General features: G+C 34.3%; 1 protein-coding gene across 1 annotated transcript in view; it reads right to left on the reverse strand.

The window, feature by feature from the left end:
- The window catches only part of LOC145249687 (FAST kinase domain-containing protein 5, mitochondrial-like), a 184,977-nt gene extending 158,160 nt beyond the window's left edge, over window positions 1-26,817 (reverse strand). The window contains exons 1-2 of the mRNA XM_080111485.1: window positions 25,296-26,817; window positions 4,299-4,393 (exon numbers count right to left, since the gene is read on the reverse strand). Coding sequence (XP_079967611.1) covers window positions 4,299-4,393; window positions 25,296-26,673 — 1,473 coding nt within the window. The 5' untranslated portion in view covers window positions 26,674-26,817. The remainder of the gene's footprint in view (window positions 1-4,298; window positions 4,394-25,295) is intronic.
- Window positions 26,818-27,317: the final 500 nt, after the last annotated feature.

Genomic DNA, 27,317 nt, shown 5'->3' on the forward strand with positions numbered 1-27,317 from the left:
TTTAATATTTTATTTACTGTCCTTATACTTCTATTATGTTTTCACTGATTTCATACGTGATACCAGGGGGAGAGCTGGCTTCCTATTTTCAGACTAGTAACTTATTTATTTCTTGCATTTCTGAGAGTTTCATTAGCACAATTACTACTACGCTATCGATATTGGAATCAGACGACATTCAAATTGGTTAACAGCGACAAAAATAAAATCTAATAAACATATTTTCTATTATACACGGTAAGTTTTATTTTTTTAAATTTTGTCTTTCCATTTAAAAAAACAAAACAAAACAATTAGATTTAAATAAAATTATTTGCCTTTTACGCGGTAACTTTGTTTTTTTTTTCTTTTTTTTTCCTTTTTTTTCCTTTGGTATTCTTTCAAATTCGTTTTGTTTTTTATTCCTTTCAATTTTACGCGCCATATATTAGCTAAACCAGGGTGGGGGCATCTATAAATATAAAAGCTAAAATGTGTGTGTGTGGGTGTTCCTTCACCCTAAACTCGGCTACCACGACAATGACGTCATGTTTGACTTAGAAAACGTTGACATTAGTTTCAACCACCTGCAAGTGTTTTGAAAGGGTTAATTTTATCTGTTCTCAATTGTGTGTCTCTTTGGCGTAGAGGTAACGTGCCAGGCATTTTTGTTCCGCCTTAGACTCGATGCTTCGGAATTCGAACCTGTCTTTCTACCTAAATCTTTTTTTTCCTCTTTTACACCTTTTTTTCCTTTTTGTTTTTTACATTTGTTCGCGGTTTTGCTTTGTTTTGGTTTTTCCAATTTTTTATAACATTGTGTTTTTTTTTATAATATTAACGCCCCCCCCCTCCTACATACACACCTCCAAACACTCGGGCAACACCGGGTACCCCCCGCTAGTAAGTAATAATATTAAGTAATAAGTAAACGTAATAAGTAGGGCTGTGACAACAGAATATTCTTTTTATTCTTTTGAATCTCGAGTATATATCTGACACAGTTAATCAACCGAGAACCACACCCATCTATATAAAAACATATAAGATATTAACAGATATATACTCAAGAGTTAAAACAATGAAAAGAATATTCTGCTGTCACAACCCTAGTAATAAGTAATTAGTAATAGTAACAAGGCTGATAGCCATTAGTTACGTGCTCTCGTGTAATGAATGAATGCGTGAATGTAGGATTGACATGAAATTCTTAAAGATTAACTAAAATGACCGAAAAATGGCCTGAAATGACTTAAATAAATAAAAAGTAAATGACTTAGAATGACTTTAATGAACTTAAGGATGAATTGAATGAACTTAAGAATGACTTGAATGCTTAAAAAATAACTGGAATTCTTCAAAAACAACTTTAATGATCTGGAGAATGACTTGAATGGCTTTGAGATTGACTGGTTGTAAAGTGGATGATCATTTTACATTAAATTAATATAGAAAAGTGATCCCCCACTTTATATCACAATAAGTACAGCATGTATTAAGAACAGATGGTATTTATTTGCTCCCCCACTGAGCAAATTAAGCACAAGGCCGTTTTTAATGTGAGGTAAAAACCAGCTCCCCTAAAAGTAGGCAAAAAGGGGGCACTCTGGTTACCAAAAATAATAATTGTCCCAGTATAGAGGGTTTCCCCTCCATTGACTGGTACAAATTATCTTAAGTGCAGCATCTGCCGGAACAGATACTACACTTTGATCTTGGTCAAAAGGCCAAGGAAAGGGTATTTATTTGCTCTGCCACCGAGCAAATTAGGCACAAGGCCGATTTTTAATGTGAGGAGTGAATGGGAAATGGGGACCAACTCCCCGGGGAATAGGGGAGCTGGATAGTGACAATTGGTATGAAGGGTTGCCCCTACATTGACCAAAGTCTTATATGTTGGATTGCCCCCACATATGGTCTTTGCTTGCAGTATCTGCCAGAACAGGTACTACACTGTGATCTTGTCGCCCGGGCCACAGAGGAAGGCCAAGTAAAGCTTAAAAAGCTAAGAACAGCATGTATTAACAACAGACTTTTGATCTTAACCAAAAAGGCCAAGCACAAAAGTGTTACGGACAGACCAACAGACTGACCGACCGACCGACAGAGTGACTTATAAAGTCGCTTGCACGCAACTAAAAAGCGATTAGTACATGAAATAAGTTATAGTAAAAAGTAATAAGTAATAATTAGTAAGTAATAATAATAAGTAATAAATTAATTAGGATGGAGTACTGTTGCCACATATGGGCAGGAGCTGCTAGAAAAGACTTGTCCTGCCTTGATAGGGTTCAAAATAGACTTCGTGGCCTGGTGGGAGATGTCCTTTTCTCTTTGCTGCAACCTCTGTCTCACAGAAGAGATGTTGCGAGTTTGTCTCTGCTTTATCGTTATTTTCATGGAAAGTGTTCAACTGAGCTTCAATCTATGGTCCCCCCTCGCCAAACTTTCACAAGAAACACTAGACTAGCTGAAAACATTATCAATAATTTTCCCCACTCTTTATCTGTACCTAGACCTAAACATAGATTCCATGATCAAAGCTTCTTTCTTAGAACTGCACGCCTGTGGAATTGTCTTCCGTTTTCCTGCTTTCCAGCTTTCTATAATATGGTTGTCTTCAAGTCCAACGTGAACAAATTTCTGATGAGCCGTTCCACTTAAGTTAACAAATTTACCGAACTTCCATTACTATCGATTACTATATTGTCCTTTTGACTACTCTACACTCTTTAACCCTTATCTTTGAATGGCCTATCGGCCTTGATAAGTGGTGACGTTTATGTAAAAAAAAAAAAAAAAAATTATAGAAATAAGTAATATATGTAAAAAGTAATATTAATAAGTAAAAGCAAAAAGTAATAAGTAATAGGTAAAAATAATGGAAATAAGGAATATTTAGAAAAAAGTAATAAGTTATAGTAATTAGTAATAGTAACAAAAATAAGCAATAAGTGATGGTAATAAGAAATAGTAAGAAGTTATAAGTAATAGTAATTAGTAATAAGTTATATTAATAAGTAATGAGTAATAGTGATCTATATATCTATAAAAGTGAAAGTGTCTGTCTGTCTGTCTGTGTACATTTACCTATACAATAACTCTGTCAATTTTCAGTCTATGGACTTGAAATTTGATATACAGGCTACTGAGATTTGGGAAAATCTTTGTAATCCGTTTTTGGCCAGAAATTTGGCTGTTAAGGGGTCAAAGTTCAACGATTTGACTTTTGAGAACTCTACCAAACTCCTCCGCTAATTTTGGGTATAAACAATTGAAATTTTAGAGATAAGTTCCTTGGACATGGATCTAACTTAATAACTTGATTTGAGCCCAAAACAATAAATGTTAAGGGATTATAATTGGGGTCCAAGTTTTAAAAAAATTTGACCTCTGCAGTCTCTACCAAATTACTCAGACAATTTCTGGTCTAAACATTTGAAATTTTACATAAAGGATATTCAGAGATAGGGCAAGTTTTTAATCGGTTTGGGTCGAAAATTTGAGCTACCAATATATAAATGTATGTATGTTTGCATGTCTGCATAAAACTTTCGACAGAGGCGACAGATTTTCACAAGATCAGTATTGTTTTGAAGCTCGACCCTTCAGACGACAAACACTGAAAAATTGGCTAAAAACATTAATTTATTCACCCTCAACTGGGCACTTTTCTACTTTTTTCACCGCTATTTTCGAAAGTCATCCCCTCTTTTCGATTGTCTAGTCTTAATTTAAACCTACGTCACTTCCGGTTTGGCAGTGGTCATAACAGCATGATTTTTCCCCATTCTTTTCCTCCTTTGTGGTACGGGTCTGAACCTGTCTTCCTACTACCACTTTGTTTTTTTGTGTTTTTTGCTCAACACACACCTTCAAACATCCGGGCAACACCGGGCACCCAGGCTAATAAGTAATAGAATAGTAAAAAGTAATACCAATATGTAATAAGTAATTAATAACAATAAAAAAAATCGGTATAGAAAACTGGAAGTAAACTTTTTAACAAAAGTCTCTTATGTAAACAGAGTGAAGACAAAGATGACTTATCTGACTTTCTCTTATTTGTCATGCAGAATTTCATTAACTGTTGTATGACGGAACGGATACATATGTGTGTATACACAAAATGAACGGACATTACTCTTACTTATGGAGTGGAGGATTGTTCAGTATTTAATAAATTTGTCATTTGGGCAAGCCAGATATTACTTCTAGAATTTGAAATATAAAATAATATAATAAAAAAATAGTTTCATAATTAAAACAAAAAAGCGAGTTTAAAAAATGGGGTAAAAGATGAAAAGGTGAAAACTGACCGGCTTGAGTTTTGGTCCCAAATAATCGGGGCATTCAATATTCATTGTATGATGGATGAACAGCATTTGCATTTTCTTCTCCAATCCTCGAAGTGCTTTAAAGGAAAACGAAAGCAAAACATTAAAACAATGTATAAATTTTTGGTTTCATCTAACATTTTTTTCTAGAATTTTGAAAACCAATAACAATGTTATTTTTTTTAATAAACAAATCTAGTTATTTTTAATGCTAAAATTTCAACATCAATGACTTTCTTCAGGTGTATCAACTTAACGTTCTGTTAAAAATATGTTAGAAAATCAGACATATAATGACATAATTACGTATAATACAAGTAAAATGAAGCAGAAAATATTTTACTTTGAAATTCTGAAAGCTTAGAATAAATAAATTTATTAATTAACATTTTTATGGTTTCTAAAAAATATATGAAAACAATATTTATAAGATGAAAACGTTATTAGCAAAATGTTCAAACGATAAAAGAGTTTTAAATGTGTCGATGAAAATAAGGTGTTATTTTAAAATAGAGTTTACTGCACGCGGTCTGCAGAAAATGAAAACTAACATTAGCTATTGTTACCTTCGCATCTAGTTGGGTACGACAAAGAAGGGTTTCTGGCATCTGGGGATCTCTACTATGTAGGGGTGGGATTTTGCTGCTTGTCAGCTTTGTCAGGGGTATTTATGTCGAGGGGGTATATACAAGGGCTTGTAGTTCGTTGGAGCACCTACCATTAAAATACTTGTAAAACAGGCAGAGGGATGCAACATTTTATCGATGGGACAGAGGCTGAAGTCTAGCTGACAGTTCAGGACCTATTTGGTTGACGACTCTCTTCTGGACCCTCTCCAGGAGTGAGAGATTAGTAACAGATGCACCAGTCCAATGTCGCAACAATACTTCATCGAATTCAGTGAATGGTGGCCTTGTATGGGTACAGGATACTCTCAGGTGTAAGTAACTTTCTAGCACGGCCTAGAGAGCCCAGCTTCCTCGTAGCAACCCTGGCAATGCCTTCACTGTATCTGTTCCAACTGATATCCCATGTGAACATTAAGCCGAGGTGTTTGAACAAAGTACTTTCATGTAATATATCATTAGCCATAATTAATATATCATTAGCCATAGCTATTGGTGCTTGAGAAAGTTTCTTGTAATTATTAAAGGAAAGAAGCTTAGTCTTGGCAGCACTTGAAAGCATTGAATGTTACCATCCATTTTTGTCCCTATTTCCCTACAGACTGGAGATCTTCCTCTAGGCTTTCCGCCATTGTCTTGGATATGTGCTCATTCATTTTCCCTTCATGCCTGTTATAGAGCATGGTGTCCTCAGCAAATATGCCTATCTCAGAGACAGTTTATCAGGGAGGTCATTTATGAATATCGGGAATAATAAAGGTCTAAGGGCTGAAGCCCAAATTCCTTCAGTCTTTCGTTTGTTCTCTCTTTCTATCCCCCAAGCTGTGAAGAAATAGGGATTTTTTTTTATTTATGTATAAACGAATATGTATTCACTAAGTTTTTTATTTTCATTTTCATTTTATATATTACTATTTAATTTTATTTTTAACAAAGTAACCTAGAGCACGTTACACTATGATGTTGGTAATGATCATTAGGTTGACAAAAACCATGTCAATGATTGCAACTATGTCAAAGGTGACTGTCTAGTATCACAGAAAATATATATTAGTACTGCATCTAACCAACATTGCCTGGGATGCAGTGACATCATTTGAGCTTTTAATTTTTATTTTCTTCATGTATTAACAAGTCACCGTTTATCAAAGCCCAAAGACTATTTAAAAATATTATTGTTAAAGAGTTTGTGAGAAACAACATGAGGATTGGTAACGATGGTTGAAATTGGGCAGAAGTTGATTATTTCAAGGGACAGCTCAATAGAAATTTGTTAACATTAGACTTGAAACAACTACGTTGTAGGCAACTGGGAAGCAACCTTGTAGTATCGTGTTCCACAGAAGGGTGGTTCTCAGAAACAAACTTTGCTCATGGAAGTTTCATTTAGTTTTAGATACACAGAGGAAGAAAAAAATTATTACAGTGGTTGAAGCTAGATTTGTTTTTGTTTTGAATGTTTTATAAGGGAAACCATAGACTGAAGTCCAGTCAATCACCTATTATTAAAATAATGAGAGCGTAGAGAAAAGGTAGTAACTTCTCTTCTATAAGGAAGAGAAGAGCACATCCTCCACTAGATTTCGAAGTTGGTTTTATACTCTTTCAATGCAGGAAAAGTTAATATGAGTGACACCTCTCCAGATGTGGCAACAGTACACCATTGCTTGTACATTGCACATTTTTAAACTTATGATAGACAACCTCTATAATAATATTCAATTTGAAATGAGTTATCTCTTTTGCTGATTTTTATTTTTAGGTGATTATTTAAAAATGTATAATAATAGCAGCAGGGTGTTGAAACCGGAATCAAACTTTTAAGAATGAGTTCGAATTTTTTCATCTATGAAAAATTAACTGATAGTCTGAACATTGGAAGATTTTAAAATAAGGAGTTGGAGTTGGGTATTTTGGAATTCTAAGTGTCAGAGTTGGAATCAGATCTTATACCTTTTGATTCTCTTTCTCTGCTTCTAATTTTACCCTGCACTGTTTCCTGCAGAATTGTCTTTGATAGATCATTAACCCGTCACATGTCCATTGCATTGAAGTTTTCTTCTTTTTTTTTTACGATAGTTAGCAGTTCTTTAAAATGTTTTGTGTGCAAGATGGCAGTCATATGCACTGTTCCATTTGTGATGTGATCCCTGTACTCGACATTGACAACTTTCTAACACATCTCATTACAACTGCTTGGAGATTTCTTTACAGTTTTCTCTTAATGTTCATATTTCATACGCTTATAAAAAGATTGACAGGACTAATGGAATGTAGTATCTTCAACTTAGTTGACAGACTGTCAGTTTTGTCCTTCCATATTGATTTTAATTTTGTTATTGATTTTGCTACTGTTTTCTTCACTTGATGAGCCGTTCCATATAAGTTAACAAATTTACCGAATCTCCATTACTAACGGTTACTATGAAAACTATTATTCAATTTATACGGTACACTCATTAACCCTTATCCTTGAGTGACCTCTTGGCCTTAATAAGTGGTGATGTCTATGTAAAACAAAAAACAAAAAAAATTGAGTCTTTAAACCTTCTTCACTAGGCATTGCTTCAATAACATAATACAACAATAATAAATGAAAATTGGCTAGTGAAATGCTAAGTTTGATTTGTCAATTTCAATATTATTTAGGTCTAACAAGATAACTTTATATATTAGATTATTATCATTAAGTGATAGTTTTTATATGTTTCATTTTTTTTTTATTTTAATGAATTATTTATGGATTCAAATTCGTTTTAATATTATTCCAAAGTAACTTACATAGACTAGGATTGTCACGATACCAGAATTTTACCTTACACATCATATGATACTAGCACAAATAATAATACATAATACTATTTGTAAGACATTCATAAGAACTCGCTTTTCTGACACAACTTTAAAGGATTTTTGGTACCGATTTATATTAAGACATATGCAAAATATGACAATTATAAAAAATTAACAGGCAAATTTATAAATATCTTTACAATGAAAAATATCAGTGTACGCCAAAAATTATAATAAAAATGAGTAGAATTTTAATAAAAAAATAAAATTGCTGCAAAGAAGGTGGGCTCTCTCTACCATACTAGAAAATTACTCACACCCGGAATATCCTATACCTCTATAAAGCCACCCATGCAGAGAGTATGCTTACCACATCTGGGTTGGTGTATATACTGCTAGTCTTTCACTCTTAGACAGGGTCCAAAAAATATTTTCAAATCTAATAGGTCCTACACTATCGGCCAAGCTCCAATCTCTGTCTCATCACCACATGTGGCATCCCTGTGCCTGTTTTACAAGTATTTTAATGGAATGTGCTCCGATTAACTCATAGCACTTGTTCTTCTTGAGGTACATACACCTGACCAATCTGATAAGTAGCAAAATCTCACCCTTTCACTAGGGGTCCTTAGATACTGGAAAACCTTCTACCCTAATAGTTTCCATCAGACTGCTAAACTTTGGAATTCCCTCCCTGTTTTCTGCTTCCTTGATTGTACTGACATGTATAAATTTAAATGTAATGTAAACAGACATCTTGCTACTCAACTCCTCATAATCCCCTGCTAAACATTGTCTCAAATAATAAGCCCTTACAGCCAAGTAGCAATATGCCTTGTTTGGAGTGACAAAAAGTAAAAAACAAAATACTATAAAGTACTTCAAATGACAAGATCGCATGACATCTTCATATTAGAAGAGAGATGATCTTCTATGACGCACTGGCTTAACATGAATATCGTCCGGAGTTTGTGGACTACAAATAGTAAATTAATTTTACTTATTAAAATTTTACTGATTAATTTTCTGCAATTTTTGATGTACACAACTATTTTTTACTGTTAAGCAGGTATATTCATATGTTTTCTTGTTAGTTGATTTTGACCTGCCATATTTCGCATCTTAATGTAAAGAAGCACTACACTTTCTTTCCTTCCTCCATGCGTCAGACTCTAACAACATCAAATAGCATTTCAGAGTTTCTTTCTTTACAAAAACTTGCTTTCTGTGGAACACATTACCATGAGATTGTTTCCATATGGTCTACAACATGGTCATCTTCAAATCCAATTTCCATGAAAAGAATTTCTTTACAAAAACTTACTAATCATCGATCACATTACCATGGAATTGCTTCCCTGCAGTCTACAATATGGTCATATTCAAATTTAATAAAAACTACTTATAAATCGTTCTCATAAGTAATCAAATTTTGTTCATTTCATTCAACATTTTCAATTCTTTCATAATATTCTTCATCGTTCAACTCACAATCTATCTAGCTTAGTAATCCTCATACACAAATGGATTTTAGCTTTGATAAGTAATGACTCGTTAATAAATAAAAAAATATTGAAAAAATCAAACTTCAATCTGATAATAACACAACTGGTAAATTTGTTGCATGATGTAGACTAGAGATATGAACATGTGGCCTAAAGGCCGCATGCAACCTTTGGGTCACAAAGTGCAGCTTTCTGTGGCCTTTGGTGTAAATATTAATATTTATCTTTGAAAAAAATAAAAATATTACTTTTTTTCTTTCATAATTATACATAAATTTAACACACACACACACACACACACACACACACACACACACACACACACACACACACACACACACACACACACACACACACACAAATAACTGTATGCATTGTTGGCACTCCCAAACGTGAAAGTCTTTTCCTATAAACCTAATGAAATGAACCTTATAAATTCAAGCTTACAGCAGCAGACATATAAAGGCAATATTTCTTTGTTAGGCCAGTGTAGTGGAAGTAACTGACTTCCAGTGTGATGTACAGTTCCTCTTTCATCTCACCGCTGTGATCTGCGCACTCAGTTTACTGTAGTCGGGATTAAACTAAATAAGTTTATATCATGTTGCCTTGTGAAACTGTAAGTCTTAGCTATAGCCAAAGTGACACTGGTCGAATTTATTGATACTCTGTTAAGGCCGGCTGTACACTAGACCAGACAATATGGTCTTACATAAAACACCATCAGAGAGCATTCAACCATGTTCTTGGAATCTTATGACTTCAGCAATTGTCCTTATTTTCATTAAAAACCGTCGATATCTGGCATTATTTGGGAAAATAAATAATAGAACTAATTACAAAAAATGTGTTTGTGAAACATTGATGCCTCCGGACAATGTTACAGTTTTTTTTGAAAACTCACCTCCGCTGAGGTCATCTTAAAGGCCATGTTACAAAGAATACAAATGTCTAGTATCAAATACCTCTCACTAAGGGTGACTATGCAATTAAAGGCTAAAGGTTCAAGAGTTTTAATAAAGACAAACAGAGAGATGGACGGGTGAAAGACGAAATGCTGCAAGGTGCTTAAAAATTACAATTCTATATGGCATTTGGTATCGAATGCAAGTGACAATTTTGTGAATTCAAAATCATGAAAATTGTTTTGGATTTAGGTGTATCGTGTATGTTTGAAATCGTTTTCCCAGTCCTTAACGATTCTTTATCATTATTTTATTTATTTATCTCTTTGCATTTCAGAGTAAAAACTATTTTCAGCACATAAATACGTTAAAGCAATTGAAAATTATAAAGTTGTTTATTTGATGAGAAAAAAGTCAAGCCATTCAGCGATGCAGAACTTATAAAGGAATGTATTTTCAAAGTAGTAAAAAGTATAGAACCAGATAAAGTAAACAAGTATAAGGAAGTGCCTCTTTCAAGAAGGACGAATACAGATCGACAACATGAATTGGCATGTGATGTAGAAGAGCATCTGAAAAACATAATCCAAAAAAAAAATACACATGAAACTCTAGTAATCTCTTCCAGCTGCAATGCACTTGTTGTACCGTTCCAACAACTTCTGGAAGGCTTCATGGAAGTCCTCTTTTCACCTCTTCAATAGTCTCAACGAAAGCCTCTAAGGTTTTCCTTGTGCTTGGGGAATAACCAAAAATAACAGGATGCAAGATCTGGACTATAGAGAGGGCGAGGAACTGTCATGATGCCCATCTTGGTCAAATAGTCTTTGACAAAGATGGAGTTGTAGAAGACTGGTGCATTCACTCAAATCTTCCACATTTTTAGTTCCTCATGAATAAATTCCCACACTGACATTAAACTGTGCACTTATTGTCTCTATAGACACATGGTCCTTGTCCATGAAATTCTTTATTTGGCCAATCAACTCTGGTGTTATGACTTCCTTATTCCTCCTACACCTCTCATCATCCAGACTCCCTACCTTCCTTGAATCTCTTATGCTACTCAAAAACTGATGCCTAATTCATGCAAGATGGTCCAAAAGCAGTCTGTAGCATTCCATACGTTTCTATGGAATTTTTTCCAAGTTTAAAACAGAATTAAAAAAAATTAAAATTGGTCAGTAATCTCATTAGATATATATCAATAACATACTGAATTTACAAGGGTTTATGACAATTTTAAATGCCTGTACAAAAAAGTCTGGAAACTTGTTGAAGAAACCTCACAAATAACACTTTGCAAAAGTTTATAAGTATTGCAAACTATATTCAAGCAAATACCATGAAGCATCGACAATTTAAGAGCATGCTGATAATGGATGATGAAATAATTTGTCTAGATTTACCATTCAAAAGTATGCTGGTTGTCGCAAGGGAAAGTTGTATCATTAAGAAATCAAAGAATTGACTTTTTCAAACGAAACAATAAATATTGTGATTTATTAAAACCAAACTTTTCCAGAGATGTTGCGTTTTTATGTGATATGATGTTGCATTTTTATGTGATATGATGTTGCGTTTTTATGTGATATGATGTTGCGTTTTTATGTGATATGATGTTGCGTTTTTATGTGATATGATGTTGCGTTTTTATGTGATATGATGTTGCATTTTTATGTGATATGATGTTGCGTTTTTATGTGATATGATGTTGCGTTTTTATGTGATATGATGTTGCGTTTTTATGTGATATGATGTTGCATTTTTATGTGATATGATGTTGCGTTTTTATGTGATATGATGTTGCATTTTTATGTGATATGATGTTGCATTTTTATGTGATATGATGTTGCGTTTTTATGTGATATGATGTTGCATTTTTATGTGATATGATGTTGCATTTTTATGTGATATGATGTTGCGTTTTTATGTGATATGATGTTGCATTTTTATGTGATATGATGTTGCGTTTTTATGTGATATGATGTTGCGTTTTTATGTGATATGATGTTTAAACGAAAAGAGTTAAACGTTTCATTAATAAGGTAGAAATAAATCTATTTATATGTGGGGAAAAATTCAGGACTTTAGAAAAAAAGCTGTTATTTTTCAAGTCTCTTTTGGCTAAATCCAGACTTTAACAGGAACATTTTCCAACTTATAGTGAAAATGAAGACATGAATCTTTTGAAGAAGACGAGTCTGTTTTAGACATATTAGTAGAAGAATACAATAGAAGATTTAGTGATTTTCAAAGGCATAACATCACTATGAAACTTGCTTTTCAGCCTCACCTAGCTGACATATCAAAAGCTCCCAGAGAGCTATGGATGGAGTTACCTAAAATGTCTGAAGGTGATATTCTGCAATCTCAATTTTACAAAGAGGACGATCCCATTGAAATTTGGAAAAGAGTGATAGAATATTCTTGCCTTCGTAAACATGCACACAAACTGATTTCCTGCTTATCAAACATTTTGTTGTGAATCCACGTTCTCATAAGTGAATCGGATCAAGAATTCACTGAGAACACAGTTGACAGATGAGCATTTAGAGGACCAATTGATACTAAAAGCCACTATGCTAAAATCAGATATTAAAGTGCTTTCTCAGAGGAAATAAACTCAAAAAGTCATTAATTTGAATAAAGAAAAAGAACTTGACTACATGAATATTACATGATTTCATTTTCTTGCTGTTTATAAACTTTTTTCTTTTCAGATAATTATTCATTTACTTATTGTTTGTACAAAACAGTCCTACATAAGTAAATTTTCAGAAAACGTCATATTTTCTTATTTTTATTCATTTTTTTTATTTAATTTTCTTTCTTTGAAGATTGTAATGCTGGGTATGGGGTAGCCAAATCAGCTGTCAATATTCCCCTGCTTTTTATTGAAACCAGCCGAGAGCTCTTTTTATTATCCTCATTGTTCTCTTAAGTGCAATTATTACATAACTATTAAAATACTTAGCAGCCTAGCCCCAGAGATAAAATGAAAAAATAACTGTTCAGTACAGCCTCTATAACGGACAATGGATTTTAAGTGGCCTTTATAAACAAAAAGGTTCCCCCACCCCTGATGTAGACCATTAAACCAATTATAAAAGAGAAAGAAGAAAAGGAAATAGAAAATGAAGAGGTAAAGATGTAGGGAAATAGAAGTGAAATGAACAGTGTAACACCAAAGAAAGGCAGCATCAGACCATTAGGGTCGATGTGACGCTTTTATTTAACGTTAGTATTTTATCACGGGCAATATCGGGTAATCGAAAGATAGATGTTAAGATTTTATTCCAGGCAACACCAGTTAACTAAAAGATAAATGTTAATATCTTGTGCCGGGCACTACCAGAGAACCTTGCTGGCTTCAATTCTGCCAAAGTATTTTTTTTCTATTTTCTTTAAAGCGAAACAATAATAATGATCTAGTCAAAATGGACAGAATGATAATTTCAAAAACATACGTTTTGTTTTCAAGTCGAGCGATGGTGACAAATCCCGATACAGTCATATCCAGTGCAAAAAGGGAAATATTTTTTTCCTTTGATAAAACTGAGGATAAGAGAAATGAATCCAAAATATTAATTGAACCCGAGGTCGATTTCGGTACAACGATGGTGACAAATTCGGGGGACACAATTCATGTGTCAGCTGAAAGAAACAACAGATAGATTATGTTTTTGCTTTGAACTAAAAACTACACACACACACACACACACACGTATTTGTTGGCGTCACAAAATATATTTGTGACAAGATCAAAGCAAAGATAAATAATTTCTTTGGAGTTAAAATTTCACACACGCATTTGTCGGCTTCAAAGAATGTTTTTTCGAATCAAATATTAAATGATTTGGTGTGACTCTGATAAAACCATTTGAACCCAAAATGACCTTCCTAATGTTTCCATTCTCAGGCCGAATCGCAGTTTTGAAATTTAGATCAAGAGATTTTTTTTTGCCACCCGACAATTTTCAATAACATATTTTGTCGAGATGTTAACAGAATAATAATTTGTTTATTTCCTTTGATAATGACAAGTGTCACATCTAAGGGCAGAATTCACGAAGCATTTTTTTTTTCTTTGGACGCAGTTTTCTTACTTACGCGGTTACCGCGTATTACGCAGTTTGGAAATCATCCAATGAGAGAAAACTGGTTATTTTCCATCGGGCGTTTTTGATTGATCGGGGAGGAGTTAGAATTATTCTTGGATTGTGGGAGGTGGCCAATTTTTGTCATCAGTCAAATTATCCAATGAGAGAGAATCAGACGATTTGGTTATCGAGCATTCTGATTGGTCGGGAAGGAATTGGTAATTGCCGTCCCGCCCAGTGCTCTACTATATAAAGACCAAGAAAGTCAGAATTAAAACAGATTCAGATTGAGATTCAGATTCAGATTCAGATTTAGAAGCAGAAGAGAGAGTCTGGGAACTCGGAGCAAAACAGAGCGAGTCCGAGAGTCAAGCCACCGCACCTCTTCTCTCTCTCTCCCCCCCTCGCCTATTGCCCGATAACTAAAAAGGGTTAAGTTAATAGACTTGTGAATTCCAGCAAGTGGAAGCCCCACTTAGAAGTTTAAATGCTTGCTTACAAACTCATACTCCAAACTGTACATATGTTTGTATATATTTCTTTTATGGTTTTCTTTTAATACATTTATATAACCCAATCTCCGGAGTCTTTGTTATTCAAAATTCTTTGATGTGCTGATGTTTCCTTATTATTTTTTTTTACTTGTGGAACTGCTTCCGTCAACGAGCACCCGGTATCTCCGAAGACGAAATCTCTAGACGATCACAGAAGATCCGGCCTTGTGGACATTGCAGCAAAGACGATTCCACTAACGCACTGAAGAAGGGCTTACTGGGTGACGCGACGTACCGGCGCGGTTTCATAACAGTAGCTAGGTCAAAATCTGGTCAGAAGAGAGGGAGCAGAGATCGAGGGACTGAATAGGTAATAGAAAATACAATACAAAATATCCAAATAAAATATTAAAAAAAAACATTACAAAGATCGTGTCCCTATTTACTTGTTTCCCCACACGGGCAAAGTTAAACACAAAGTTTGTTTTTTTTACAAAGGAATCACCACTTATCATCAGTAGTTTAAGAGTTTATTGGGTCAATATTTTCACACAGACCCACACACATATATCTACCGTTTTATTTATATAAATAAGAAAATCAAATTTTATGGTTACACTACTAGTGACAATTCCGCGACGTCATTGTGAAAACAGTCTGAAGGAACAAGCAAGATAACTCCAAATAATTCAAATTTGCGAGATTTTAGGAAGCCACTCTTAACAAGACATTGCAAAAAGTGAAATTCACTTAAAAATGATTTCTTTATAAAATTAAAAATACTTGATCAATTTACATAATTTTTGCTGCACAATATTTTATTTTCGTCATGAGCAAGTACATCATAGACGTTTTTTTTTTATTTGTGTTTTCTCAAGGATTGGGGATAAACGCCCAAAAAAGTACTGGTCAAGCTCAACGTAGCTTGACCTAAGTGATCTAACGAGAACGAGAGAATCAACATGTTTATACCATGTTGATTTCGAAACCAATAAAATAAACGTGAGCGTTTAGATGCTTATGTTTGTTATTAGAAGAAAGTAAAACGTGTTGTTTGCGATTATCTGTCATCAGATTCAGTTAATGAGATGGGAACACATCCAATAAAACATGGTGTTGAATTAATTTTCTGCATAAATGACTGTCGATTTCGAACTGAAAATGTATAGAACGCATTCGTACACACTATCGCATCCAAATTCTGTGATAATATAATTTGGGGATTGTGACAATTAAAACCCAGCAACTTTGATTTTCAGATAATTTATGAGTACAGCTGTCACCAAGAAACAATCTGCCCAGTATTGTGAACACTTTTTTTTTTTTCACTTTTGTGGTGCATGTTTACATTAGTGATCTTATAAACCAACACATTTCAGGTGAAAAACATTATTATGTACTTACGTATTATAGCGAAAAAATTACGAAAAATGATCAAGTTGAAGAATGATTACAAGTAAAAGTAAAAGTATGACAAACAAAAGGGATAACTCTTGGCTTAAAGTGACAAATTAAGCATACACCAACACATTTCAGAACATTATTGTAGCTGATTTTTTGTTAAAAATACATCCAGCACATCTTCTACTGGATGGTTTTTCATAATTTTTGGAATTATTACTAATTTCACCATGACATAATGTAATAATGTTTTCATCTGAAATGTGTTGGTTTCAAAGATTACCAATGTAAACAAAGAACACTTTTGTTCACCATAAACAGGGTATATTGCCACTGAAGTACAAGGGTCTATTATTATAGGGTCCAGATTTATAGGAGGGGAAACTAAGTGTTTCAATCATAACTCAGCTATGAGATTAGTTGAGGATTCACTGAAGTAAAAGTTAATGTTGTTACAAATAAAAACTTCAAAAAAACTTAAATTCTTGATCTTGAATTACCTTGAGCATATCGAGCCAAATCACTTTTGGCCACAACTGTGCTTAACCGCTAGTCGCAAAGCTTGGGTTAATGACATACAGTATGACAGTATATTTCTTCCCATGATTTAAAATTCTTGAGTTTAAAATATTTCTTCCCATGATTTAAAAATTCTTGAGTTTAAAATATTTCTTCCCATGATTTAAAAATTCTTGAGTTTAAAATATTTCTTCCCATGATTTAAAATTCTTGAGTTTAAAATATTTTGAATGAGCATTTTTATATTAACTGAATTGTTACTATAACAAATTAGACCTTATGTTATATTTTAAAAGTTAAACAAAAGGAAACCCAGGACCGTTTTTTTTGTACCTGTGTGTTCTTGCCAGTGAGCGATCAAATAAGCAAATCAAATAAATAAAATTCTTTTTATACATACGTTGCACAGAGTGCTTATGTGCTGGTGTTTCTCTCACAGTTGCTTCTTTCGTTGTTCATGACTGTGATTATCTTGTGGTTAATATTTGTGTGGCTTTTTTCTTTGCATTTAATATAAAATATATTGGGTATTGCAATGTTTTCAAAGTTTTCGGAAGGTATTTGAATTCTTCAGCATCCAAAATTAAAATGCGCAACCGAATTTGCATTTTTATTAATTTGAACCAACCAACCAACAAGAGGATCATTTAAATTTATTTGAAATGGCATTTCTGGGAGCCACTTTGATCCTTTCAGAAGTCAGATTTTTTTTCAAGAAACCAGTTGAGCCCAAATCCATTTATTGGTATCCTCAGTATCTCAACTCATGAATCACCCTTGTTTTAGAAGGACTACAAAATATTCACAAACATTCTATGATTTTCCTATCACTGTAAACTTCCATTTTAAACATATATAAAATATCTCTTTCGTGAATGTCTGCCTTCTAAACGCATTATTTTGTTGTGTTTATTGTAGAACACATCTCTCATATTCTAACATTTAATTATAAACTTAAAAACTTTTTTCACTGAAAATATTTCTTCAAAACCGGCTCATTCCAAAAATACTTCACCCAAATTGAAACCCTAAAGAAACCCTCCAAAACTGGTGACTTCCCAAATAAAGGATTCCTGAAATTTCTGACAACCCTAAAAATCATATCTGTAGAACCATTACTATTTTTTTCAGTGGACAATTGAATTCTGGGTGGTCATATTTCTCATATCTTGAGTGATTTACCTTTTCTTAGTAAAATATTTCTCACTCACTGCAAGTTTATTAATTTACATACATTGCAAACATGTAACACAATAAACATGCAACACAATAAACATGTAACACAATAAACATGAAACACAATAAACATGTAACACAATAAACATGTAACACAATAAACATGTAACACAATAAACATGTAACACAATAAACATATAACACAATAAACATGCAACACAATAAACATGTAACACAATAAACATGTAATACAATAAACATGCAACACAATAAACATGCAACACAATAAACATGCAGCAGCCTAGTGCATGTTTACAAATTATTGGACTAGTTTTGAAGCACACCCGTGCAAGATTGTTTGTGCAATGCAAACAGCTGTATTGTCGGAATTTTATCTTGCTTCCAGATAAATTTGACACTAAAGTAACTAACCTGAAAAAAAAAATGACAGCATGGAATAAAAGGGGGGGGGGGTTAAAGAATCTATATATATAAAAGCGAAAATGTATGTATGTATGTATGTATGTTTGTATGTCTAAAAACTTTTGACCGACGGAACAAAAATTCACTAACTTGGTCTCATATGAAAGCCCCACCCTCCGGATGACAAATATCGAAAAATTGGCCCAAAAGGACCATTAGAAGTGCGTCAACTGATCGATTTTCTGCAGGGGGGGGGGCAAAAAAAGTGACATTTTAATGTTAAACATTACATATTTTTAAATCAATTTATAACTGCCCCCAAAAATATGGCCGCCAACTCTTCTACATAAAGTATATACGGGGCCGTTTATTTTGGGTCAATTTGTATTTAAAACCTGCTGAGTCATGTCACGCGATCTTGACGTCAGCAAGCTGTAATGGCAGTCAGAATTTAAAAAACATTGTTGTTATCGGTAAAAAATTTTTTAACCCTCACACAAGCTAAACTATGAACTTCTACGCTATGACAACGTTACTAAAGTTATTAGCACGTTAAAAATAGTTAGATACGATAGTTAAACGAAAAATAACAAGCCAAAAATGTGAAGTAAAAAAAAAATATGGTAACAAAAAATATTAACGATCAAAGTTTTTACAAAAAAACAAACCCAGATGCCATTTTCTTTTTTAGTAACACTCTTTAGAGTAAGGAAGACAAAGTGTGTGTGAGAGAGAGAGAGAGAGAGAGAGAGATATGCAAACAGAGAGAGAGAGAGAGAGAGAGATGTCTAGACAGAAAACGAGAAAAATGTTAACTTTTACACCCCGAAATTGACAATTTTCGACGGGGTGGGGGTGGGGAGTCAACAACGCATGCGTCAGATGACGTCATGACGTCGTGACCTGATTTACTTTAAATAGTTGAAAAAAATGAACAAATTTCATATACGTCGCTTTAGCTCAGGTCTTAGTTCATTATCTAAACATTTTGGGTTCGAATCGTGGCGTGAGATTTTTTATTTATTTTTTCGATTTTTTTTTATTGAACCCTGTATTATTTAAGCCATTTTTCACGTAACGTTCGTTTTCCTGTTTTTTTTTTTTTTACTTCGGTTATTCTTAGCGACACCCCAAAACACCCGGATACCCACCAATTTTTTAAATTTTAATATCGAAAGAGGCTTATTTAAGCCATTTTTCACGTGTTCGTTTTTCTGTTTTCATCGTTCGTTTGCCTTACGTTAGTTTTTTTTGTGTTTTTTTTTATGCTTTGATTACCCCCCCCCCGCTTAATTAAAACGTTTTCTTTTCTTACTTTGCTTATAACAATGCTGTCGTCGTCATAACGCTCGACGACTTTCAAACATCTTTCACTTATTCGCTTATAACAATGCTTGATTCTGGCTGGCCGATTTTATTTTCAAACTTCGCCTCAGGGCTTTGGCTTCGATCCTACCCCCCCCCCCCGGTTTCCTTTCTATTTAACACCACACACACCTACAAACACCCGGGCAACACCGGGTACTCCTCGCTAGTAAAATATAAAGGTCTTGCTTTGAAACGAAGAAGAGATTTTATTCACAAGAAATTTAGTTGCAAATTTTTCCCTTTGCGGGTATTAAACTTATGAAACACCAAGGTAACATGTAATGAAAAAAAATAACACTGGTTCTTATAATGAAGACGTCGTATTCATGAACGAATACAATAATAAGATTCAAAATAGTACCTCCTAATCACACTCGCATATGAAATAAATTTTAGGAGCGTACTCACAAATTGAAAGCCAGTCAAGCACGCGCCTTTTTCCTTTTTTTTCATTTAAAGTCCTTTTAGAATTTTCTCTCCCTCCATGTTTGCGTGCAAACCATAGACACGCAGATGGATATTAGAAGTATGGCCACGTCGCTTGTCCGAGGTTTTCTTTACCAGGTTTTCTTCTTTGTAGGAGGTTCCAAAATTCCTTGTCATGTAAAATAAGGTATTTCCTTTAAAATAATTCTACTCCTTCTAAAATATGTGCAAGACTTTAGTTTTCAGAAGTATGTCTCGTCACATACCGGGGTGTTCTTGTCGGGTTTTCTTCTTTGAAGGAGGCTCATCAAAATTCCATTTTCAGCACCGGGCAATCAAACAAACGTCCAATCTCCACGTCCATGGAATTTCAAAAGAGAGTGAAATACGCACTGGGCTTGTGACGTCATCACGGAGCTAGCATTTCCCTTTTCTCCAAATTAAAGGGAGTTTCGTACAAACCCAAAATGTATGAAACTAACAATCAAAAAAAGATACGAAATACAAAAAATCGAATACAAGAACCAGATAAAAAATAATAAATGTAAACAGGGGGAATGCACCATTATTGGTACAAAAAAAAATTCCAACATTCTCCCCCAACAGGAAATGGCAGTCAACCTACAGTTGGATGACACCTGTGATATTTACCATACAAAATTTTTTCTTTATATATACATATACTACACAATGTATGGTCAGAAGAACTCCAGGAAACACATATCAGAACAAAAAGGCAGAAAAATTCAAATAAGATTATTCTATAATAATTCACATGAAAACCTTCATGTTTTAGGTTTGTAACAGAGGAGTACCTAACCAGATTCATAAATTTAAAACTAATGATCTTTGGTTGCAACAGAACTTTGAACTGAGAATATTCCACCAGATAATTAATAACATACATATAAAAGAGTATAAAGGCTTGAGAAGTTCACTCCAACCTCCTCATCCTTATATTATCTCTGGCGAACACCAAAATATCTCAGCTTCCTCATAACCACAAGAGCCCAGTAAGATCAACACCGGTGCTAGAGGGACGAATTCAATCAACCCTATGCTTTGTTAAGTTCTTCAACTTGGTAGAATGAAATAAAACTGAAACACAAATCCTGCACAAATTATGCAAGGAAATTACAGTTTTAAACGTTTGCATAGCTATATACATATAGCCAAACAAACAAAGATGAGTATAGGTGTCAGAAACACCTAGGTAGCTGGAGATGTAATGCTTATGGAAGACTCCTATCAAAGAGAGATCCAATCTTCTTGTGTTCAGCACTGAAACAAACATCTCAGCATGAGAAAACTCACTTCTAACTAAGATAATCCTGAACACCTCAGAAACACCCCAGGACAAATTGAGCTTGACTTCGATAGCTCTTGCAATACTGCAGCAAGCTACGCCAAGGCAGATCTTCACAAAACATTTAAAAACAATAACACCTGCATGTGACTCCAAAGCAGGAAACGTTCTACTTAAAGGAGCAACTTCATAGAATGAAGGTTCTGCAAGTGATCTCTGAACAACATATCCTACATTCTCGTAGGAAGTCGGAGAAGCTGAACTACACACCATGTAGTCAGCAAATTCGATAGGATCCCTCATGGGATTCTTTATCGAGTTACACTCAACCTGAATCTGGACGCCCCAGTCCAACTTGAGTTCACATAATTCTTCAAAAACCATTCTCCTCTTGGTTTTTACAACTTCACAGGTGGACATAATGCTTTCTGCCCTATATCCTTGATGGAGAATTTCTCTCCCAGGGCTAACATTAGCACTTAAAGTGCACAAAGCTTGTAATTTCACACAGGATAGACTCCTGTCCTTTAACCACTGGCTATTGTCAGAACTAAATGACCCGAGTAATATCCCACCGTCATGATTAAGTTCCTCGGTATTCTGACAAAGTTGTGGAAGATAACCACACATGCAAGTTTTCGAACTCACATGGTTAGAGGGTAAAACAATTCCAACATTCCATGGAAATCCCTCCATGAATTTCACAATATTCATGCCCACACTTAACAAGTCGTGGACACGAGTGGTATCATTCATGATACCTGGGAATCTCACTCCCAATACATTTTTCTTTAAAATATTACTGGCAAACTGCCTGCCAGAAAAATCAAACTTTAGCGCCTGACTACGCAGATCCTCTGAAATGGCACTTGCAATACTGCTTTCAGACCGTGATACAATATTTTTCAAGCCAAACTTGCCAGCACTCAGCAAACAGTTTTCAGAGTCTGGACATTCGGGCTTAGTAGTCAGTAACTCACCAAGCATCTCCCTAGGGGTTTCGAATATCACAGGGTTACACAAGGAATCACACTCTACACCATCTGCCAACCTCGAAAGAATGAATCGAATCTGGGACGAGAACACTATAACATTAACAGCATCCACCTCTACTAGCGAACAGTCCACGTCCTCACGCAAGGAACGATCACCCAACAATTCTGTTATATTATCTACCGATGACAACCATTCATCGACATCGGCCTTCATTGTCATAAATTAAGGCTGAGGTAATTCCATCTGCAACCGCAACAAATCTAAAACAACGATAATCTTCCCAAAATAAAACTTTTGTTTCCTTACAAGGAATCCGGAAGAACGAGTGACCAACATCGTGCAGCGTTTGTTTTTTCAAAAATATGGATTAAATCCAAACAAATACAAAAAATAGGCATTCAAAAATTATACACAAAAAATGCACACACAAAGGTTACGAAGGTATTTGCATAAAATTCCTTCCTCATAGCACAAACAAAACAAGACCAATACAGCATATTAAGCCGTGAAAATATCAAGGGATGCAAATTAAAAGGGTCACTATGGCTTAAAATTAAAATTAAGTGGCTTTAAAATTCAAACTTCTATATGGAAGTTAATTCACTGGAAATGAAGAATAACGTTTAACACTCTTTATAGCAGTATCACTTAAATGCAACCTAGGGGAAGAGTGGGCATATAATACAATATTTCTAATAATATCGTCTGGTTAATTCACAACCCAGAAACATTTAACACATGTAAGAGAACGCACGTGTTCATTAAATCAAAATAATGGGGTATATGCTTATTCCTTTTTTTTCTAATATATTGAGGGAAATACGTAGATACAACTAACACCGGCTTCGGACACAGCGTCTCTATTTACTACCAAAAGAGAATTAAAACATATCTTGATGAAAAAGGAATACACTCAATTTTCAAAGAGTTCCGAAAAAGGGAATAAAAAATTTGCAAAATGGATTTAATATGGGGATAAAATTTGCCTAATGCTTTCAAATAAAAGCAGTAATTTTCCAACTACTTTTACATAAAGGGGAGAAATTTGCAAAATGTCGGAAAACAATTTGCAAAATGCCTTCAAATAAAAGCAGAAATTTCCCAAACTACTTTTATATAAAAGAAAAATTTGCAAAATGTCGGAATTTTATCTTGCTTCCAGATAAATTCGATGCTAAAGTAACTAACCTGAAAAAAAAAATGACAGCATGGAATAAAAGGGGGGGGGTAAAGAATAAAATATAAAGGTCTTGCTTTGAAACGAAGAAGAGATTTTATTCACAAGAAATTTAGTTGCAAATTTTTCCCTTTGCGGGCATTAAACTTATGAAACACCAAGGTAACATGTAATGAAAAAAAATAACATTGGTTCTTATAATGAAGACGTATTCATGAACGAATACAATAATAAGATTCAAAATAGTACCTCCTAATCACACTCGCATATGAAATAAATTTTAGGAGCGTACTCACAAATTGAAAGCCAGTCAGGCACGTGCGCTTTTTTCCTTTTTTTTTTGTTTAAAGTCCTTTTAGAATTTTCTCTCCCTCCATGTTTGCGTGCAAACCATAGACACGCAGATGGATATTAGAAGTATGGCCACGTCGCTTGTCCGAGGTTTTCTTTACCAGGTTTTCTTCTTTGTAGGAGGTTCCAAAATTCCTTGTCACGTAAAATAAGGTATTTGCTTTAAAATAATTCCACTCCTTCTAAAATACATGCAAAACCGTAGTCACATAGATAGTTTTCAGAAGTATGTCTCGTCACATACCGGGGTGTTCTTGTCGGGTTTTCTTCTTTGAAGGAGGCTCGTCAAAATTCCATTTTCAGCGCCGGGCAATGAAACAAACGTCCAATCTCCATGTCCACAGAATTTCAAAAGAGGGCGAAATATGCGCTGGGCTTGTGACGTCATTACGGAGCTAGCATTTTCCTTTTTCCAAATTAAAGGGAGTTTCGTACAAACCCAAAAAGAATCAAAAAAAGATACGAAATACAAAAAATCGAATACAAGAACCAGATAAAAAATAATAAGTGTAAATGCCCCATTATTGGTACAAAAAAAATTTCAACAGTATTTCAGGAGTTGTACAAATCAGATGTTCTGTAAGAAATTCTACAATTATAAGCAAGCCTTGGCTGATTTGGCCACCCACTGTCTTTGTTTAGACCAATCAAATTTGTCCATGTTTTAAATGCCAGCGATAAGTTTGGCAGGCTTTCAAATGCCTTTTCTTTTTACAGGCAGTTCCAGATATGCAGCCGGCGAAGAAGGAACATGGAACTCAACTCTCTATGGATATGAGGCATTTAAGTGCCTCTACCCTTCGTCTTCTTGAGACTTTATTTTTAAGCCTAAATGATTAGGCTTATTATTATATATGTCTCCTAGAGACTTTTTAAGGTCAAAATTATTGACTTGTCATTAATGACTTTTCCTTCAAATGAACATTAATTATGAACTTCTGTAATGTCGACTCAAGTCGAGAATTGAATCTTTTCATCAGAAGGCATCATACCAACCCCTTCAACAGCTGTAATTAATCCAATCTTCGAACAGTACTGTACGCGGATACTAAAATTAATTAAAACTTAAATTTGGTAAAGATTACTACTGTCTGTTTTTAGCTTTCTAATTTGGACAAAATAAAAAAAAATATTTTTAATGCTGTAACTGCCATTGTCTACTCTTTCTCCTTCACATTAAAAGGCATTTCATTTAACTATTTCTATCATGAAGTCAATGGAAGCGTCGATCTCTATGAAAACCGTTTTTTTATGGTGTTCTTAGATCTGCACTCACCTTCTTTTGATCTATTCTAACCGACCATTTATAGAAGTATATGAAAAACGAATGTGGCAGAATCCACAACCATGGACGTTTATTATACCGTGAAAAGATGAAAGCATTTGAAAATGAAACAGGAATCAACTCACCTTGAAGAACATTTACTGTCTTTTCTTCCAGAATCAAACTGATTAATTCATGGGGGAAAATCCCCAGAAACACGGAACCCATGACGGTATCACTTATGGACTCAGGATACTCTCTCCCACTCCAGGTTCCTTCACCTGTCTTTTCAATTTCAGTGTGAGCATCAATTAATATTTTTACTTTGCTCAATTCCTCTGGGTCAACACCAAGGGTGCCGAGGGCCCAGACAATTCTTCCCAGTTCCTTTGTGCGCACAGACGATAATGAAGATGAAGACTGAATCAATTCCACAGAACGCCTGATGCATTCACGAATCAGATCCGGATGATGAATTCGTGTTGAAGCGAAAGTCATTATGATATGCATCACTTGATTGAGTGTCATGTCAGACAGGTTTTTCTTCGACACTAGAAAATTGGCAAGTTTTTCAAAATAACTTATCTTTGAGTAGCCGGCATGTCGAAAGGATTTCAACATGTTGATGAGGTGATTCGGTTCGAAGATCTGATCTTTTTTAATCGTCTTTTCGGCAATTTGGTCAAGTAGTTCAAAAGATTGAATTCTTCGGTTGGCTCTGAAATAGCCGAGACAAGCCAACCCTATATCTGTCAGAGAAAGATCGTCCACGTTGGCTAAGAGGTGTTGCTCAATCTTATGTAAAAGGCACTCAGGGCAACTGCCGTGGAAATAAATATAAAACATAGTTCGTTTCAGGTAGTTACTTTCGATGGATACGATTGCATCAAAGTTGTTATCGACATATTCAAATAAAGTCGTTAGATATTTCGGGGCGCGGTGTTTAATCAAGAAGAAGTATCTTGCGACCAAAAATATTTCTTGTATCGTCAGTTCTTTCATTTTATAAACAAACGCATTTTCCAACTGTAAAATTTGCTTGTGGGAAAATCTGGTGATCGGAGTCGAAGCTTCATCCGCCAGAATCTCTAAAAGTAGTTTATGGTGTACGTCCGTATAATCAGGGCTTCTCGTGAGGAAATGCCGGCGGTTTGACGTCTTTTTTTGGTTCGTAGAGGTTGAAGTTAATATTTCTGAATTATTTATTTTCTCGTTGTTAACAACTAAATGATCCGTTATACCATGCATAGTATAAACGTAATCGGCAATGTTAAAAGAGACCGGTTTACGACTGGGGACGTTTGTTTTCGAGCGATTTCTGCTGATCCTTTTTTTCTTTGTCGATACTGCGGTGCTTAATTCTCGATGGGGACCAAAAAAAGTCAAAGGCAAATATTGAAGGTTATCAATCCTATTGTTGTTATAAACAAGTCTACGATAATAAGGACATTTTGGAGGTGACTGCAATAATGCATAGAATGTTCTGAGGTTGCTAAGCAAAGATTTCGCTCCTAGGGAGAACATCTTAATTAATTCCAATGGTTTTTGTAATATGTCGTTCTTTTAAAAAAAGAAAAAGGGGGGAAAATGCACGAAAATAAACAAAAGACAAACACGTGGGATTTGTCGTAATTGTTACCGGTGAAAACCGAACACACTCAATTGAACAAAGATTTATCTCCCTTGGATTGTCGTACTTCAACTGCAGATTTGAAAGAAAACTTTGTTGTTTTTTTTTTTTTTGTTTTTTTCGCCTTTACGCGACTTTTACATTTATTTATTTATTTATTATTAATCAATTTTTTTTTATTTATTTATTGAATATTTACTAAAATGGAAAATGCAATAACACAACATGAAATGATTCTATTTGAACAATAATTTAATTACGAAATGAAATCCACCAAAATGCATTTCGGTATGTACATAAGCAAAGCAAAGCAACCACTTGGTGGGGGTAGAATAATTTACTCCGTTAAGTTTCAAAATTTAAAAGGAATTTAGAAGCATTTAAACTGTCGAATATAAAGTTATTTATGATTTTGAAGTTTTTAGAAAATCCTTGTGTTATTGAAACTTTTGAAAGCTGATTACATCCAATAATTTTATGAATAAAGATCTAAACAACATTAGTTATACAGGTAGACGTTGAGATTCGCATTGGCGCC

This window comes from Euprymna scolopes, chromosome 28 (genome assembly GCF_053919585.1).
Source record: "Euprymna scolopes isolate OS-2025 chromosome 28, ASM5391958v1, whole genome shotgun sequence".
Lineage (NCBI taxonomy): Eukaryota > Metazoa > Mollusca > Cephalopoda > Sepiida > Sepiolidae > Euprymna > Euprymna scolopes.